Genomic DNA, 19,898 nt, shown 5'->3' with positions numbered 1-19,898 from the left:
ATCTCGCTCCACCTCGAAGGATCGACCCACTCAAAACCACCTGTTGGGGGATGGAAAGTCATCGCGTACGGGTACAAACTGTCCACGTCGAGGTACTGGATAAAAGTATTTTCTTGCTGGGGATCGCAATCGACACGCCCCTCATAATTAGCCCGACAGTATCTGTGGAAGCTGTTACAAATGCCTCCCCTGATTCCCTTCTCAATCGTTTCCTACATCTCGCGATCGCTCATGAGCTCGAGTTTGACTTTGGTGAGCTTCAGAGCGTTGCTCCACGCGTAACTGGCGAGGGACATGGCACGTAGGATATCCATCCCATCCGTCTCTAGAGCAATCTTCCTGAAATACAGTACGACGTCGCAGAGCTGACAGGCGTCGAGCGTGACGTAGAGACGCGTGTAACCACCGAGGTTCTTACATTAATAGATACATGAACAATGCACTCGACAATAATTTCTATTGCACTCAAAAAGTGTGGACAGGTAGGTCCAGAGACCGCTGTTGCAAACCTGCTGTTCTCAGTCGGTACCAATGTAGCTGCATTTACCGGATCACTTATTTTCAGGCAGAATATTTCGTTTTCGTACATGATCACTTGGGACAGCCGCAAAGCTTGGTTCCTCTGATCTTCTGTAAACGCGATTGCGCTGAATCGCCATTTGTGTATTTTATTTTTGTCTTTCTGTGAGCTTTTTCGTTCATCCGTTCGTTTCATTACCTAGAATGTGAAATACTTGATAGAGAGAGAGAGAAAGAAATCTTTAAGCCCATGGGACAGATGTGGCTAACAAGAAAATGTGTCATCTGCTGGGAGTTCTTCTCCAATATGGACGCAGCTATGTCGGGGTCTTCACCTACCTTTGAATGACTCTGGAGCACACGTTTCCCGGCGTTTATCGTCACTCGTACACAGTGTTTTATGGAAGCTCCCCGGCTGAATTATCCGTAAACAGGTAGCGATATCTGAAAAAAAATGTTTTTAATGGGCATCCCTGTGACTTCGGTGAAGAACTGGACACTGAGCCTAGGAATTAGCATGCGCTTATTCATTAAATAAAAAGCCGCTTTTCAATGGACGCTCTCGGAACCTCTATGTTACCGAGAAGGACTTCCAGCAAAAACGTTCCAGCGAAAACCCGCGTCGACGCTTGGTGATAGTTTATCAACTCCTTTGTCACTGGAGGTAACCAACCGATAGTACATTTGAGACTCAGATTTTTCTTTGTATGGACCTTACTTTTATCTCGAAAACCCCTACTCATTCATTGTAGAGGCTAGGGCGCCAATAGCCACAACGAAATCAGAATACAGTAATTTCGTTTTCCGAAACACACGGACTCGGGCCGCCCATGAGCAAGTCCATTTGTTCTATGGCTGCGTTGGTGCCATCACTTCTAGTGCAGTTTTGTTGACCACACTCGCGTACAGCCTTCGCCTTCTCCACTAAGTCTTAACTAAGGCTGCCCTCACAAAAATTTCGAGTTTGAAACAGGACTCGACGGTATGAGAACTCCGCCAGTAATCCTCAACAGCGCAACCCCGGGCTGGATTGCAAATCTAATCTATTCGATCACCTGCTCTCCACGACTTCAATCGACACGGAGCTGCGGTCCGAAGTAGGTGCCGCTACATCACATGCAACACCTCCGGAGACAGCATCGCACGTTGAAGTATTTTGCCGACATTAGACACCATGAAAGACGTGTTCTTAAAACGTGCTAGGATCAGCGCCGTCTGTACCAATGTCTAGCGACGGAGCAATCTACACAACTGCTCTAAGGCATGAGCCAGCTGCTGGGCTGTCGTGCACACACAACAGCTTCAGCTACGTAAGTTAAGCTAGTTAAGGAAGGAGTCATATTGGCGAATGCTCAGCTTTTCTGCTTCTACATGGACAGTCATGGTCCAATCCGTACTTCCAGGTGTGCGCACTGTGTGAAACCCTCGGTATTCTGTGATGTCTTAACGAAACTATTGAATTACGTTGCGCCTACGGCAGTGATGTACAGGCAGGTAAAGCCAATTTTATGAGCAAATGTATCTGAAGTCTAAGAACGTATGTGTTTTTTAAACGAAGGCATGTCCTCTCAGCTCAGCAAAAACATACATTGTTGTTGCTTTCGGGTCCTCCACATTTAGGGCTGTCACACTTTTAGTTTCGATCCGTGTTCACAATGAATATACTCAATTATTCTGCTCGTCTATACAGTGCCCTATCCCATGGAGTGCGTTGCCATCAAATGTTGCAAATGTAGTCTTTATCACGATTATTTTGTTAAACTCTGCGAGCTTGTACAAATCTGCTGATGTAGCGCTTCTTCAGGTATAATAAACGAAATAAAACATATATGAAATGTGTATAAAAACAAAAGTGCCACAACGAGAATCGAACCCAAGAACACGATTCCTGAACTCGCCCCCTGTACCACGATACCAACAACGCAACACAATCGCACCTGGAATTTGGTTAGAAATACTCTTAACGCGATCGTAGGCCTATCTTGTACTTTTTCGTCGTCGGAAAAGAAAAAAAGAAATTGGATCTCCTACAGCTGCGCATAAAATTGCAAAGCGCAGAAGAAAGGTCCGCCTTTCATGTACAATGTGGACAGTTTTGGGGAAGCCCTGTTTTGGACGTAATTAAAGGACTAAGACATCCCGATGTATTCTGCTATGAAGCCAACACGCCGGAAAAATCCCCTCACAAAAAAAAAAAGAAAAGAAAAGAACACATTACGGTCTTGGGCTACCAATCCACTTGTGGACAATCGAGGAACCTTCCGTCGTCACGCCTAGATATGGACTTTTCAAACCCTCAGTGCTAATGGATATTCCATGAAAGAAGATGGAATGCATAGCTTCAATGGAGGGTTGCGAGTTCGCAGGTTAAGCCAGTTTTAAGAGTACACTCTAAACCTGGTACCTTCTAGTAAAGTGTAAAAATTTCAAAATTTTTGCCCTCTATTTCAGGAGTAATCTATGGGCAATACCTTCTATAAACGTTACACAGATCACCTATAAATGGAGGTTACTGTCTCATAACCGCCACAACGACGTAAAAGTTACAGTTTCGCATGGCATGGGTGTCTCTAAGACGTTCGCTTCTTCACAAACGCTACAGAACAAATGGTGCTCAAAATGAGCTCTCATCAGCGTACAACGCATACTGTCATTTGGAACATATGGCTATAATATACGTAATTCATCTAAGAGCATCCAGTGGCGAAAAGTGAGTGATCACTACATGTACAGATTCACATGCACAACAAATGAAAGAAAGAAATAATTGCAACTGGAGCATATGTATTATTTAATTGGGCAAACCTGGAACTACAGCTTAGGCAAGAGCACGAGGACGTCGCAGTATGAACACTTCAGCTGTGGTGAACGACATTCAGTTTCAAGGACGTATACTCTTTGCAGTCCTCACGTTGTTGCAATTTTCCAGTACGCCGAAAACATTTCTATTCCTTTCTGATATGTCAGAATGACACATCAGCGACGCGGCTATGGTTAACCAGAAGCACACGAAGAAGTAAAACACAAAGATGACAAAGGACTAAGGAAATAACGGACGTAAGACACATACGTACACACTGTGTTGAACCGTTGAACCGTGTTAGAGAGACACACTGTGCTGTGATTAGTGTTCCTAGACTGTCCAGCAAAAACGTAACCACGTAAACTTTGTAGTGAACATACCGTAGAAATACCTTGATAAAGTTCCGTCACTTGACGCTTGTGCATTCCTCACAGTTCTAAACACGATCCGCAGTTAGTACAGACGCAGAGACACAATAACGTAACGCACATTGATCCGACACTCTCGTACTGAATGATTGAATGTGCGGCTTGAACGAGAACGCAGTGACTTTTGAGCAGTACCTTTTATACAGGTTACTTTACAAACAAACAAGAAAAACAAACGAAGGAAATTCAAACGCGGAATTCGTGTAGAAGTTACCACGTTCCTATAAAGGGTACATTTACAAGTTACGACGATTGGATTTCCGTTGAACACTGAAGTAACCTCTATTGCTCTTCGAGTGGTCACGTTACAAGTCTCTAAATAAGGGTATCGGACGTGTAAGATCTAGGATATTTTGGAAATCTACGTCTATAGAAAGGTTACACATTGCTAAAAGTTACAACAAAGGGTACCGAGTTAAGAGTGTAGGCGTCGCGCAATTCTGGGAATGGTGCTTACGATGACCATACGATGACCACACGATGACCTTGAACGTTCGTTCCGGACATAAATTTAACGTTTTTATTAAGATTTCGGAGTTAGATTGTAAAATTCCTAGACGCACTGGAAAATCGTGTTTTGAGGCACAGACAATGAGACTCCCCTCTATATCGCCATGTGTTCATTGTACTCTTAAGCCGAGATTATAGATCCAGTGGATGAAACGGCGCTAGAACTCATCAGAAAGAGAGGTACACACAACACTACCTCACGTCTCCCTCGTTGTCATGTTGCGTCGCTGTTTCATCCACTTGATCCATGCACCAACTACCATAATTCTCAGTCTTAGATTGTAGATGCACGGCCTTCGAGCCACTACGCCATCCACCTGAGGTATTTGGATCCTATACATCATCAGGAATTACGTCCGGCGCTTGGAACCTTTCGAGCTACAGCATTTAAATGTCTGCCTTGACGGGAACGAGTGGTTACTGGAGAGGGGCGGGGGTCAAATTGTAGCAGAGTCATTCCATATGAAGCGATCCAATCGTGGCGCTCGACCCCCGTGGATTTCGATGTGATTTTTTTTACCGGTCGGAGTAAATGAGAAACCGACGCCCGAGAAGTATTTTTGCTGAATTACGCGGCGTTCCTGCGTTACGTGGCGCCAAACTCCGAGGATCGCCCTGAAACCATGTTATCTTTGACGGCTTCTGTAAGGAAAACGGGAAAAGGTATTTTGTGTCTGTAAACCTCACTGTAGCCGCAACAGGCCCTTCGTTCATCCTGAACCCGACAAAACAAAAGCTATCGTGTTTGTGGTACCTCACGGCTAACGCAATCATGCCGCTTTTTTACACGTCTTTGACATTTTCTGCTGACTCACTGCCTCCACCGAGAGACATGAAAATTACCAGCCTTGTTGCCCGGGACATGAGGCATATTTGTAAAAAAAATTGGCTCTCAGGATAGTCGGGCAAAGTGAGGAATAATTCGTGAAATACGCGAATTTTTGAAAATTCGTCATATTGGAACGTAAAAGAAAACATGTGGCCAACGATGTACGAACGTTCTGTCAACGGTGAAATATACGTCGGTCCCTCCACTTCAACATATAAAAAAATCTCAGGGGTACTTTTTGTTGTTTTTTTGCAATGATTTTTTAAATATGACACGTGTTGAAACTCGTATGTGAAGAAAAAGAGGAGCTGGTGGCCAGCTGACGTGCATGCACTTTTCACTTCTTTTAGTTAACCGAGTTGCGTGGTCTCGCTCACTTGTTCTAATTAAAGCTATTACTTAGACCCGCTTTCAGTCCTTCTCTTCTTCACAACATGGTTACGAGAAGCGAGCATCCGTGGCTGTTATGTCACCGAGGTCACAAATATACAGTCAGATACACATTTAAGGCATTCTTTTATTTGAAATATATCAATATTATGCAATGCAATCAAGGAACACACGCTATGACAACAATTAGACACCCATCAAGGACCATACTTCACTCAGTTCAAATCAGTGACACAGGACGGTGGTGGACTTAGTGTTCAGTCTTCTTGGTGCTGTACACCTTGTACCGGAGAGATGCCGACACTACACGTGCTCGCACTTGCGCTGTGGATAGGGGCTCGAAGGAATGGAAGTCTCGAGTACCCGGAATAGCCTTCGCTAGCTGGTAGCGAGGCGCCAACACGTCCTGCTCCTGCGACACATCAGCAGACGACACCCACATAGGCACTATGTTCCGCAAATTTCTTTGCGCCCACTAGAAAAGATCACGTGGTGTCAATATTTGACGGTCGAAGGGTCTCTGAAGGCTAGCTTTTGCCGCCAGCCGTTTCACGGTTCCTCCAATACCGTCACAGGGTCCTTTTCCATGTGAAGTACCAAAGAAGTTCCATACCCCTTGGACGCCAAAGTCAGCTTCGTGAAAACACAGGTTGATAAAGTTCTTCTTGTTTTTATATTGGGAAGCAGCACCATCAGAAAAATAATGTAACTTCTTAATGTGGCGGTGAGCAGTCAAGAATTGTTCTAGGAACATTTTTTGAAACAGATGAACAGAGGCGTTGTCATGGGTTAGGGAATCCGATATGAAAACGTACGACCCATTTTGCAGTGTTTCATTTCCCGGTTCCTTAAAGTGCGCTACAATCGGATGTAGTGTCGCCTGCGAAGTGTTCCAATAGAATGACTGGGGGGAATTTTGCGCTAGAAAACTGTAGTTCTCAGAGAAGTCCAGCTGCACCACCGCTTCATCTTCAGGAAGGTTATCTTTTAGCTGTTTTAAGTAAAGCGATTGCGATGAACTTATGAAGTGATGCTTCTTTACGGTCTGGAGGGCACTCAGGAGGTTCTGGCTGAATTCTTCCGTTGGTACCACAAAGGTACGAAGCGCTGAGCGCTCACCAGGCACCCATTGTTGAAATGTTACTGTGTCACAAAATTCCGATATTCGCGCCATGTTGACATCCAAGATTTGCTGAACCGTTGATAACCCCGGGCACTGAGCACAGTGGTCAAGCATACAATCCTCTGAGTCCAGGCGACACACCATTAGTCCGAGAAGTTCTTTGTAGTTCTCTTCGATCCCTGCTGCATGAAGCATCATCTTTATATTCTGATGGTAGCTGCAAACACAAACCGAGTGCGTTCCAGGATCTCCCGCCAGGACGCACCACGGTGGTCTCAGGGCTGCGAATGTGGAAAACCCAGCTTTCATCGTTGGATTGTTTGACTTCCATATCTCGAAGGCCTCCCTTAGGCCAGTCAGCATCAGCCGCTTTTGATGTCCCTTCAAGACGTCCTTCTTCCCGGGCATGCAGTACGATATAAAATCATCCTCGTAGAACTGACGGATGTTCTCTTTAGTATCATCTCTTAGTGCTGGCCTTCCCCTCGAGCTGGTGGGTTCAGTGAGGATTCCCACGTTTGTCCTGATGTCCTTTGCTTTGCGCACCATACGGTCCGACGCCCCAAAATAGTTCATAGTCTGCTGTCTTGACCATGATAATGGAGCCAAAGTCAATATCATCACTTTTCTGGAAGTGTTTTCTTCAGTCGCAAACCTTTCCTTCAGGTTCTCGAGCAAGGTTTTGTAATCTTCCACGACTACATGGCACCCTGTTCCTGAGGTGGACGGTTCGTTTAATGCCACTCCCAGCGTTGTCTCTAGAGCTTTCCTGGCTTTACATTCAATTTTTCGCAGCTTCGCTTGCGCGTAGCTCTGTCTTCGAACTGCTGACCTCTTTAACGTCACCGGAGTTTCTCCAAGAAGTTCCAAGGATTCATTAAGGAGATGTAGATCCTCCTGCTCCGTTTCCCTTACTTCTTGTGTGGGACTTGAGAGCGGATCTGCTTCAGTTGGATTGTCCTCATACTGATATTTCGTGCACTCCATATAGCATTTTGGACACAATCTGTCGCCGGGAGTAAGTTTAAACTGTGTAGTGCGCTTCGCCAGAGCCGAGGATATTATTTTAGTCCCGTGAACGTTCTTCTTGTGTTTCTCGAAGGGATCCACGCAACATTTCGATGCCAACTTATCCGTGTACTTGCGAATATAGAGGAGGTAGTGGTCTCTGCAAACTGCTGCAATTGAAGAAGGTAGCCGCTTTGCGCGAGCAGAAATGAGGTACTGCTCTTCTTCAGCTAAGTCGCCGAACTTCGTCACGGATGGGGTACGCACGTACTGATGGCATCCTTTTGGACCGAATGAGCAAATTGTAGTGTCACTCACTTCTGGTGGCGTAGATGCAGAATCCATGGCCAGGCATACCAGTACCAATGCAAGCAACTCAGTACCGTCCACAACACACGCGGCCAATATGAGTCCCGCAGAGGTACGATGTAAGTGTAGTCGGTGGGCTTCACCAGTGCAGTGTTGCGCACAAACTGACGGACACATGAAAGCTGTAGGCAGCTGGACTAGACAAGGTCCTTTAGCAAATGTCGGTAGGATAACCTTGTTGGACCGTCACATGTGTTGCCTTTATAACCGGCGTCTTTTGATCTCACGGCCGCCAGTGCTTGTTTTTGTATCGAAAACACGGAAACAAATCTTGTCACGACATTGAGTTTTAAGAGGATTTGAGGATTTATTGCAAAGCACATACACACACAAAGAAAAAGAGTGAGAAAGGGGAAGTTCAGCCAACCGTCATTATCGCATTTGAGCGAGCGCAGATACTGGTGCGCCTTATCTCCTCACCGGAAGCCGTCTAATGGGATACATGTGTTTGTGTCGTTATTGCCTGCATACTGTTGCGGTCCGTCTTCAAAGGGAGACCAAACGAAAACCAAAGCACCACTCGGACAAGGCACAACCAGCATAACCAAGAGTATAGGCGTAAAAATCGAATTGTTCGTAATCGTGACGTGAAACACGCCATAATACGGCGCACAAGGGTTGAAAGGCTACAAATTGCACACACACACACACACAAATAAAAAAAATAAAGAAATAAAATCAAATAAAATACACTTCGACTTCCCCCGTTGATGGCTTTGCATAATAGTGATATAGTTCCATATACGTATCTGACTGTATATTTGTTATAACAGCCACGCGGCAACAGGATGCTCGCTTCTTGTAACCATGTCATATTAAAAAAATCATTGCAAAAAAACAACAAAAAGTACCCCTGAGATTTTTTCATATGTTGAAGTGGAGGGACCGACGTATATATTACCGTTGACGGAACGTTCGTACATCGTTGGCCACATGTTTTCTTTTGCGTTCCAATATGACGAATTTTCAAAAATTCGCATATTTCATGAATTATTTCGCACTTTGCCCGACTATCCTGAGAGCCAATTTTTTTTACAAATATGCCTCATGTCCCGGGCAACAAGGCTAGTAATTTTCATGTCTCTCGGTGGAGGCAGTGAGTCAGCAGAAAATGTCAAAGACGTGTAAAAAAACGGCATGATTGCGTTAGCCGTGAGGTACCACAAACACGCTAGCTTTTGTTTTGTCGGGTTCAGGATGAACGAAGGGCCTTTTGAGGCTGCAGTGAGGTTTACAGACACAAAATACCTTTTCCCGTTTTCCTTACAGAAGCCGTCAAAGATAACATGGTTTCAGGGCGATCCTCGGAGTTTGGCGCCACGTAACGCAGGAACGCCGCGTAATTCAGCAAAAATACTTCTCGGGCGTCGGTTTCTCATTTACTCCGACCGGTAAAAAAATTCACATCGAAATCCACAGGGGTCGAGCGCCACGATCGGATCGCTTCATATGGAATGACTCAGCTCACAGATGTGGTCCCGTGGGTCTCTTCCAGAGATTGTTGTGCATCGCTCTGCATCTCCATGTTTCGTTCTGGCGACCCCATTCAACTGTATCGGGCATAATTTTGTGTCGATACGTGTCTGTTTTACGGGCATGGAATTTCCCTCATAACTGTCGTTGTCATCGACGTTGAATTCACTGAAGGAATGTGATCTAAAATTATAAAACGCTAACCTGTGTACAGGTCTGTCTATCGACTGCCTTTTATTTTCTAGTGGACCCTATACCAGTTGAGCTCATAATAAAAGACCCGACACCTGGCCGACTGCGGCAACATGGTTGGACTGGAATGCTAGGTCTTCCACTCCACGGACTGGACTTCCTTGTTGACACTGAACTCGTCTTTCTTCTAGGCAACCCGGACGTAAGTAGGTAGACGATTTCTGTGCCGTGTAATCTGTATTTGTAGTCAGTGTAATCAGTAAAGTAATCAGTATTTGATTAAGTGATGGTGACGAAATGACGCCTTGATTTGATGATGATGATGAAATGATACCTTCTTTTTCTTTCAAGTTTTCCTTTATTTTACGTTATTCAATTCACGGCTTTTTCTGTTCCTTAACGTGAATACGTCTTATAAATCGGGGTGTCAGATGGAAAATTGCGTGTCACGAAGATTTCGGACTATCCTTCTCGAGATCGGTCTCATGTCCTCCTCATTCCGTGTCGCACCAACATCCTCGACACGTGACCCAGCTGAGAGGGGGAGGAGGAAGACCCCATCTTTGCTGATAGCCAACCTGAGCAGAAGGAGGCAGGCTCCCTAGGGGGGATAATGCGACGTCTACGTCCCTCTGCAAAATGTAACGATCGTCTCATTAGATGGCGCTACATGAAACTTTGGCCACTTTGAAACTCTGAGGAGAGCGAGTGCCGCGGGCTGCATCCACGTTCCTTGTCTTTACTGTTGGCCATTGTGATTCTTTAGTTTTCTCTTTGGAGGAGGTATGAACTGCCACAGAATGCAGCTCATTTTGTTGGTTGTCCACTGTCCTTTTTCATTTTGTTCTCGGACCTTTAAAGACATTTTGACCTTTCAGAGGCGCTCGGAATTTCGTGACTTGGCATTCATAAGAAGGAAATACCGATGATCGCAACAAAAAAATTTATAAAGACAGAAATTGTGATGATGAAACTTTTTTCAACAGAAAAAGTAGGGCCGGTTGGTACAGCTCCATTTGTAGCGACAAGAATAAGGACACACGGTTAGACACTGAAAAGGCAAAAACAGGTCGCAACTTTCATCGGGTCCAGGCGCATCGGGTCCAGGATAGCCCCGGCTCTAAGCAACATATACCTGGCAGCGTTCGATAGGCAACGTCAGGGAAGACTGCAAAGGACTGCACCCAACGTGATACGAGTTTGTAGGTACGTGGACGATTACCTTCTGATTTCTGTGGGGGAAGTGGACTGGGTCCCCGTGTTGCGGCTGTTCCAGACCAACGAGTTTGGGTTAAAATTTACCCTGGAGGAACCCGCTAGGGACACATTGCAGTTCTTAGACTTGAGGTTGATTAGAGAAGCCCGACACTTGTGCTGGACGTACGGTCAGAGGACGGAAAAACCGTTACTCCCTTCCAATTCGAACCACACGAAGATGGTGAAGATCGGCATCGTAAACAGCTTGGTGAGGGCAGGTGTTGTCAAGAGTTGTCAACATCGAGTCGAGGCAAGCCTGTGTGGGAAAGCTGCTAAGACTTTCGCGGGCATGGTACCCGATCGATTTTACCAGAGGAGTGGTCAGGCGTCTTCTGAAGGGTTCAAGGGGCCTCGGTACAGACCGGGAGGAGCGGCCCGAGAAGACTGTGGTGATCCCGTATGTGCATGGAGCAACGCACCGACTGGTAAAAGTGGCTCAAAAGCAGGAGATCAAGGTTGTGCCCAGTGTCAGGAGCAAGCTCAGTTCATTGCCGGGATGGGTCGCGGCAGAGAGTGCCAGTCCGACTTGCGGGGTAAAACATAGGAACAGATTCGTGGAGTGTTGCGCGGGTGTAGTGCACTCCATACCAACGACCTGCGGTCCAGAGTATGTAGGAGAAACCTCTAGATGTTTGAATGACCGGATCCGAGAGCATCGAAACAAGGTGGACAAAAAAGATGAAGAGGGATCTCGGCTTGCAGGCCACGTCATTTATTGTCGGTGTCAACCCCAGTGCAGCCAGACAAAAGTCTTATACAGATCTAAAGACGTTCAGGTGCGGCATGTGTTAGAAACAAAAACGATATTGCAACTTAAAGATAAGTGCGTCAGTGTGGCGACGGCGACCCTGACAGAGGAACAATGACATCTTATCAACTCCGGACGGGTCTTCTGAAGGGCGGTATCGTCGTTGACTGGCTGTTGACGCAGTGTGCGGCGCTCAGGTATATCGAAGAAGAGGGGGAGGGTACGGGTGAGAAGATTGTATTTGGTTTCATGTTCGGGGCTCATTCCAGTAAAAGTGGTTGAAAGTTGCGACCTGTTCTTTCCTTTTCAGTGTCTAACCGTGTGTCCTTATTCTTGTCGCTACAGATGGAAACATAACACGCAATCGGAAAGTTTACGGCTCTATGTACGCTACAGCTCGGCGTCACAGGTTGATATTGCTTAAAATAAGAAGGCCGGTGTATGACAGTTGTAAGAAAAGGGGCAAAATAATTTTGAATTGAGACGTCCGTTGGCCCGCTGACAGAATTCTGCATTCCTTATAGGTCAAGAACTGCCCTATCCGCCACCAAGGCAGAACTCCCCTTATCGGTTAAAGGGGCACTCTGATTTCCAGATGTGAAGCAAATATGCCTTATGAGATCATTCATTACATCTCCCTGAGCCACCATGCAAATTATTTAGTTGTATTTTTGCGAATTTATACTGCAGTTTTCAACTTGCATCTTCTGCCCCCCAATGAAAGCCACACTTCGAACAGTCGTGACATTAGAAGGTTGTCTTTGCCTCTCTGAGCCTTAGCGGCGACTTCTGGCTTGGCTCCTCGTAGCGGGGTTTGTGTTGTGCTCTGTGGATCGCACTTCCTGGTCCCTGTACTCTCAATGCGCATGTCATTCCTGCTTTTTATTAACAGTGACTGGTTACTGCATGGGTGACGGCTTGTTGAGCGGATAGGCATAGGTGTTGCTTAGTGCATCGTGAGAACAAAAAAGAAGACACAACGTGAGTGTCGTTTTCGGGTTTACGGAGACCGAACCCCTAAAACAGTTGCGGATAGCCAGTATTCACCCCTCGGATAAAAGCTCGGTGCAGTACCAATGCCTTTTGAAGACACACTAGTATCAATACACATTTCCACACATTCCACGGATACTGTAGTTTCACACATAACACATACTTTGTCACCATACATAACGATAATAGAACTGAATGACTGATCTCCATAATGACCACCACGGGTGAGCAAGGACACTACAGGATGGACAAATCCTCGGTGCGGTTGAGATGTTCTGTGGTGAGTCTTATCGCCATGAGGTTGCAATACCATCATCCCACGTAGAAATAAAAGAAGCCTCGTCGTACCAATGTGTGTTTTACAACCAAGGTGGGAATAGAACTGTGTAAAAAGGGGCACCGTGAATACCAAAAATGGTGTAGCTCTAATGTCACAGCCCTGACGGCTACCAAAGGGATTGGTTGTAGGTCAGAGGTCTATGGCATCTGCTCGAGGGCTCTTAGCTCGCGAAGTATGACACGTAGCAAAAATAATAATTGTTTATCAGTGTTATGGTGTGGAGAACGTGGACCTATGATGCAACAAACTGTATCTATGAAAGCGTCCCAAACCCTTTAATCTTACCCTAACACTTCATATAGTTAAAATGGCTAAAGAACCTGGAGTGTCGTTTACCGTGTGAACAGGAAACTAGTGTTTGTTTTCCCATCCCTACTTTTCTACAGGAGCCACCGGTTAATGGCGAATGAGGTGCCGAAAACCAAAAATCCAAGGTATGAGACTGCTTGTACACGTTCACTGAAGCCCTTCTGTTATCCACTTGCAGTTAATGCTTTGCACAGTTGTCAGTGTTTTAGTGACTCATTCACTGTACCTCTTGTGGTGAGCTTGTGTATCCTCTTGCTTCTGGTCAGGGTCTCATGAACAGCCACCGCACACAGAGATTGAGCACAGCTCCAGTAAGCTCCTGGACTTAGCCTAACTTGGAAGTGAGGATTATTAGAATCCCTAAAACACACAGAGACAGCCTGCACAGTAAAGAAACAATGCAATTTCATATTTCAGCAGTTTTCTCGCATGCATCCCTCTTGTGTAGATACAACATGTGGCACACAGATAAGGTGGAAGTGGTCTTCTGATATATCTTAGATGCATGACCGAGAAACAGCATTGAGGCAAGGAAACTTGTAGTGCACACAATGACAGGGTCTACTTCAGAAGTGGAGGTACTGCTTGCGACATACTTGTTTGATATCTCCAGCCCTCGTAAAAGCGGGTTACCGAACCAAGTTGCTGTGCTACCGTCGCCTTCGCCTCACTTCCGTTCCCCTGGTGGCGGCGGGGCTGCGCAGCGCCACCAGACGGGAGAGATGGCGATCCGGTAACCGCGCATCGTCTGCTAGCTCCAAATACGTCGACGGGGCAGCGCTTTCTTCGGAATGCGGAGTGCGGATGCGTGGACCAATGAATGGTCAGAACACCTCAGGGATAACACATCGGGAACAATCGAGAAAGTGTTGATAAGATTATCAACACTTTCTCGATTGTTCCTAAGGTGTTCTTCCGCCCTCTACGCTTCCCTGCCCAGGCGAATGAGCGCTGTGATTGAGAGTGGAGGGGCACCAACGCGTTACTGAGGTCCCGTGTTCCACAGCGTTTCTTTGCCTCATTTTGTATAAATTTATTATTTCATTTTTAATCCTAGCCAGCAAGCGAGGCTTGCTTGCTTCACATAACACCAGTAAATAAAATGAGGTAATCCCTCGCTTGTGCCAGTTTCCCGGAGCAGCCGTGGTCCCTTGCATTACTGTGACACCGCACAAAAAGTCCTGACGACCGCAGGAACTGCTCAAATGTGGCCTAATCCCGGTGTACTTATGTTTCAAAAACGGTAAACAGGAACAAAAGGAAACAGGTTACAATTCCCATTGCACTCAACATTCCGAGGAAAGCGCTGCCCCGTTGACGCATTTAGAGCTAGCAGACGACGCGCGGTTATCGGATCGCCATCTCTCCCGTCTGGTGGCGCTGCGGAGCACCGCCGCCACCAGGGGAACGGAAGTGAGGCGAAGGCGACGGTAGCACAGCAACTTGGTTCAGTAACCCGCTTTTACGGGGGCTGGAGATATCAAACAAGTATGTCGCAAGCAGTACATCCACTAGGTACATCCAGCTGGTCGAACGTTTCAGTCCCTGTAAGTGAGGAATGTAGGACAATCGCTTATTAATCCCTGCTAGCTTGAAATATTGTTAATCACCTTCATGGAGCCAAGGCTTCAAGCCAAGGCTCCAATGTCTCGATGTGCACATCTTACACGAAGACCTTGATTCTCAGGAATATGTGAAGCTACAACATCATCGAAAGATCCATGATAATATTGTGAGCCGCTTTACCAGGACCAACTTTCCATTATCATTGCTTGTCCATGCACACCAGCAGAGGTGGTTTACAATGCTGTGGTACAATTTTTGTAGCACCGGATGTTGCTTCACCAGTGCTGCTTCATGTATCATCAGTTATACCGGTTAAGGGAAATATTAGTGAAAAATGTGCAAACCAGCATCTACATATTTAGCTAATATTGTCAATAATGTTAACAGTAAAGCTTGCCCCCAAACGTAGGCCTTCTAATAGGAAATATCTCGTCGAACAACATACACAAGCTGAACTGCACATGTGTATTACGACTGTGTGCACTACAAAGAAAATGTGGCTTATTACGTCTTGCAAAGTGTAGCACGTCAAAGTGAAGATCCACAGATGAATGAGCCCAATTGTGCCTATCGGTGATGTGCATGCTGACTGTCATCCCTTGCTGGTCAAGGTACTTGAGCACCCTTTGAAGGCATGCTGGTTGCTGAAGTCAACTTCAGCAAACTAAACACAATAGGATTTGCGGCTTGCGATAACCCTACATTACATCTTGAACACACAGCACTCACAGGCACAGCCCTTCTTTTAAAGAGAAAGAATAATGCTGTCATGAAGTGGGGTACGGGGCTCTTCCGCGGTTGGGAAACGGATGAGCCTGATCATACAGAAGTGAAGACAGACACGGAGCGTCTCAAAACAGGAACCCCCCTCAAGTTCTTGCTGATTTCAGCTGCTGTGGCTGTTTCGTCTTTTTTGTGCCCAGGCTCAGGCTTGTTGTAATTTCATGTAATTTCGCACCCAACTTCTCTGAGAAACTGCGTAGTTAACGTACAACCCGCGGACTATCGGGCTCAGCAGCCCCATATTTCTCGCTCACATGTTCATATTGTATGCAAGCCACAGTGCAAGTTCGTGCGGACACTTACCTGCAACTTCAGTCCTTTTTTGTTATCGTCTTTGTCGTCGTCGAACGAGGCAGGTGCCGCATCCCTTTTTGGAGACCTTGCAAGTCCAAATCGGTGCTCAGGTGAACGACCTCGTACATTCTGATACAAAGTGCTTCGAGCACACACGACTGTTACCTTGATAAGTTCGAGCACTCGACCACCGGTTGCGTACCACTCAATCGCGCACAAAATCAACTGGTTACTTGGTAGGAAACATCTTCGCTGTTAGCATAGCAGCTCGTACGGTGAGGAGCACGGCATTCTCACAATTCTTTCACTCCGCATCTCTCACAAGATGACACTGTCAACTAGGGTTGAAAGCCGAAAATGGCTGCAACCGAATAGCGACATGGCTCATTACAGGTTCGGCCGTGGCTCCGGGGGCTGGGGGGCGGAGTTTGGTTGTTGGCTTCTGATCCGGAAAGGGACATCGGTTCACATTCCGGTCACCAAAAGTGTTGGTGTCTGTTAGCTACAAGAGGAAGAAACAAAGCGATCGGCTTCCAGCAACAACTCATTTAATATGAAGACACGAAGGTGCGCACGAAGCTTCGTGCGTGAGAACATGACCGTGCTTGTAGAGGAGGTGGAGTGCCTTTGGATGAGCCCCGACCGGCGATGGTATGCCGCGGAGAGGTGATGAGAGTGGCATGTCGCCAGTGTCATCGCCGCTGGCCGCGCCGGTGGAACGGAGGCCTATGCTCCAGGCGCGTGGTCATCTTCGTCGTTGTCTGCGGCCTGCTACAGTTATGGTGAGATATACTACAGTGCTCCCCCCTCAGACGATGAGCGGCGAGCAAGAAGAACGAAGAAGCGCGTCTACACCGGTGGAGGCGGGCAAGAGCGACCGTGGAAACCGCGCATTGCTCGATATGTTTACGGCACAGTACAGCACACGTTGCAGGAAGAGGTCGATGAGTGGCGAAGTCGTTCAAGTCGTGGTCCGGGGTACCACAACTGGCACGGGAGCGAGAGCTTTTAGGGTCCCATGAAGTCAGGCTGCGTATCCGTGAGGACTGAAGAGACGCCGGCTGATGCGTGCCATGGCGTGCGCTGCCGCGACTGCCGAAACCGGCAGGCGATCACGTTGCCCTCGCTGCCGGCAGCGGATGCGCGTCGAGGTGCAGGATGCATCAGATTAAAGCACTGGGTCGTCAGTGTGCCGGAAGCTGTGGATAGCGCAGGTTGGTCCCTGGAATCCGTGAAGCGATGATCGGTGGGCGGATGCGATGAATCAGTGAGTGGTCGGGTCGTTGGTGGTCGGTCGGATCGGTAGCTGGTCGGTAGAGTAGACGAAAGCGGTCGGTGTGTCGGGCGAGAAGCATAGGGCGTTATGATGCGGTCTACATGGGTCGAGTAATGGCGGTGGATTCCAGGGATAGCTTGCCTTGATAGTGCTCGTCGATGGTGTCAAGAATTTGGGATGGTGAAGGGCCGTATTGCGCCGAACATGGTGTTCTTCGTTCGGGTCACCAAAAACAGGGTGTCGGAGCGAATCGAAAACCGGAACCGAAAACCGAAAAAAAACCCCGCTATTTTGGTGCGAACCGGAACGGAATCGAAACCGTATACGTTTTTTTTTTTTTTTTTTTTTGCTCAGGAGGGAAACTGAAAAATTTATTTAACGGTTTTGGGTTCAAGCAAAAACTTCGCTAGTTTGAACTACGAGTATGCGAATGAAACTGTCGTCGTGTGTTCTGAAGTCGTATCATGGATACTTTACGAGGGTAACGGTTACGGTGCAATGTATGTCGGTGTACTATGACCCTTAGGCCCCCTTTGTAACGTTTTATCGTTCGCGCACATAGACTTAGATGTACATGTGACCGGTTGTGACCCTCTACCAATGTGCGACCCAAAGGTGCTGCGAAACGGCTTCTCTTTCGGTAATCTCGCGCAACGTGTCCCCTGTTTGAGAGCAGCGAAGTTGAATACATGTACGACAAACAAGTCCCTCTGTATCATACGCTTCGAGAAAAGACAAAGCCCATTTGGAAAGACAGTCTCCTACAGGAACCAGGAGCTACCAATTTCACAGCTGCCTATTAATATTAAATACGATGTATGCATACAAACGGGTTTACATTTTGCAGCATTTTTTTTTTCTGGGAATGAATATGTCCACCAGAAGCGGAACCGGTTAAAACCGGTATGAACCGTTATTTTTTTGCTCCGGAGCAGAACCGGTACCGGACCGTTTATGATAGAACCGGAACGAAAATCGGAACGAAAAACGTTTCGGTTCGACACCCTGACCAACAATGTTGGTATGGGCTAGCTACAAGAGGAACAACCAAAACGATCGGCTTGCAGCAACAACTGATTTAATATGCAGGCACGAAGGAACGCACGAAGCTTTGTGTGCGAGCACATGACCGTGCTTGCCTGGTGCATTGCCTTGCATTGCAGCGGCGCTAGGACACCTTAGACGAAGTTCTGTGTGCTGACCATCCGAAGGAAAACGATGGTGATCAAATTTAGACGAAGAGGACGGTGCTCGTGGTCCTTGCATGTACGAGCTCTCGATTTCGCTTTCAGCCTGACGAATGCTGGCAATTGCGAAACCTCGAACAAGTCAACAAGCCAAGAAGAGCCAAAGCGAAAGCTGGCCAGACGTCACTGGTTTGAGTGCACGGCAAACCAAAAATTGATTTCTCCCTAAATATGGGGTATTTGGTCAAACTATTTTGGAGGTACATTCAGTGGGCAAAAGCCTTTGTGCCTGCTTGCTTGTGTTGTGATATGGGACAATGAATTTTGCCCGGAGTTGACCTTTAAAACTGATATGTATCGTCTTAAAGCAGATGTTGGTTGAGACTAATTTGATATATGTATTTCTATTTCCTCAGCATCAGAGATCTACCTGTACGGCTACAAGAAACACCAGCAACTTGTATACCGAGAGAGTAAGTGTATACTGTGTCTATCGTTTTATAGCGCTTGAACGTTAATTACAGCTCAGCTACGCGAATTTTCGAGTGTTACAGAATGAACCGGTACTCGCACGTTGTGTTTATAAGGGAACGCTGACTATGAGCGCAAAATAATTATCCCAAACTCCTCTCAGCTTTTCCAAACAGTTAATTTTTAGCTTTACTGAAATTACGTCTGTCGACGACACATTCGTGGTCTGGGCGGTCTGAGGGCGCTCCAGCTTGACATGACATATGACTTAATTGGTTTCTTCCGCCGAGCCGGCCGGTTTCTTGTGTCGAGCCGTCTGCTGTGCAGATTGAGACCGGGACATTGATATAACAGTTTGCTATTTGGGATTTCTGTGACTTCACTGTACACAAGAAATTTCAATAAATTTCTGTGACTTCACTGTACACAAGAGGAACGTGAGTTTTGCTTCCTTCGGTTACAAAGCATTTGCTGGGCCAGTGCGTATTCCTGGTGTGTTTAGTTCTGTGCTGCGTGCCAGGAATGCGTGGGAGTTTTGCTATAGTCCTCAAGAACACTTCAGTGTGCAGTTCCAATGTTTCAAACCACAAGTTTTCGAAATACGAAAAAAAAAAAGCTATTGACTGCAACAATCGGTTATAACTCCGACTGTGCGCTACTTTCGAAACCCTGCTGGAAATGAAGGGCATGATCTCAATGAATTCTCCCGCAGTTCCAATGAGATTCAATGTGAAATCAGACGACCAATTTATTCAATGTGCATAAGAGGAGTATTTCTCATTGAGGGAAATGGGGAGTTTTGCATGGAAGCGGCCTTCGCGACAACGTGTTCCACCATGTTGTGTGGCGAAGGCTGCGCACAGGGAATAAAGAACCAATTCAAGGAATTGGTCTAATGAGTATCAATGAGAAACGCTGACTTCCAATTGATTTAATGAGATACTCCACCAATACAAGGAATGCGAAGCCAATTGAATGAATTGGCTCAATGTGAACGACTGAGACACGATCATTCCCAACTGAAGGAATG

General features: G+C 46.6%; 1 protein-coding gene across 4 annotated transcripts in view; it reads left to right on the top strand.

Moving 5' to 3' along the window:
* Nucleotides 1-19,898, top strand: part of LOC135394475 (phospholipid scramblase 2-like) — a 184,745-nt gene that overhangs the window by 47,130 nt on the left and 117,717 nt on the right. For 3 of the 4 annotated variants that reach the window (XM_064625228.1, XM_064625230.1, XM_064625226.1), the window contains exons 2-3: nt 9,698-9,850; nt 18,814-18,870. In XM_064625228.1, the coding sequence (XP_064481298.1) occupies nt 9,698-9,850; nt 18,814-18,870 (210 nt within the window). The remainder of the gene's footprint in view (nt 1-9,697; nt 9,851-18,813; nt 18,871-19,898) is intronic. The other variant, XM_064625229.1, reaches the window with a different exon arrangement.

The sequence above is a fragment of the Ornithodoros turicata genome, chromosome 5 (genome assembly GCF_037126465.1).
Source record: "Ornithodoros turicata isolate Travis chromosome 5, ASM3712646v1, whole genome shotgun sequence".
In the NCBI taxonomy this organism is placed as follows: domain Eukaryota; kingdom Metazoa; phylum Arthropoda; class Arachnida; order Ixodida; family Argasidae; genus Ornithodoros; species Ornithodoros turicata.
Note: the sequence above shows the minus strand (reverse complement) of the source record. Positions and strands in the feature narration are given on the sequence as shown.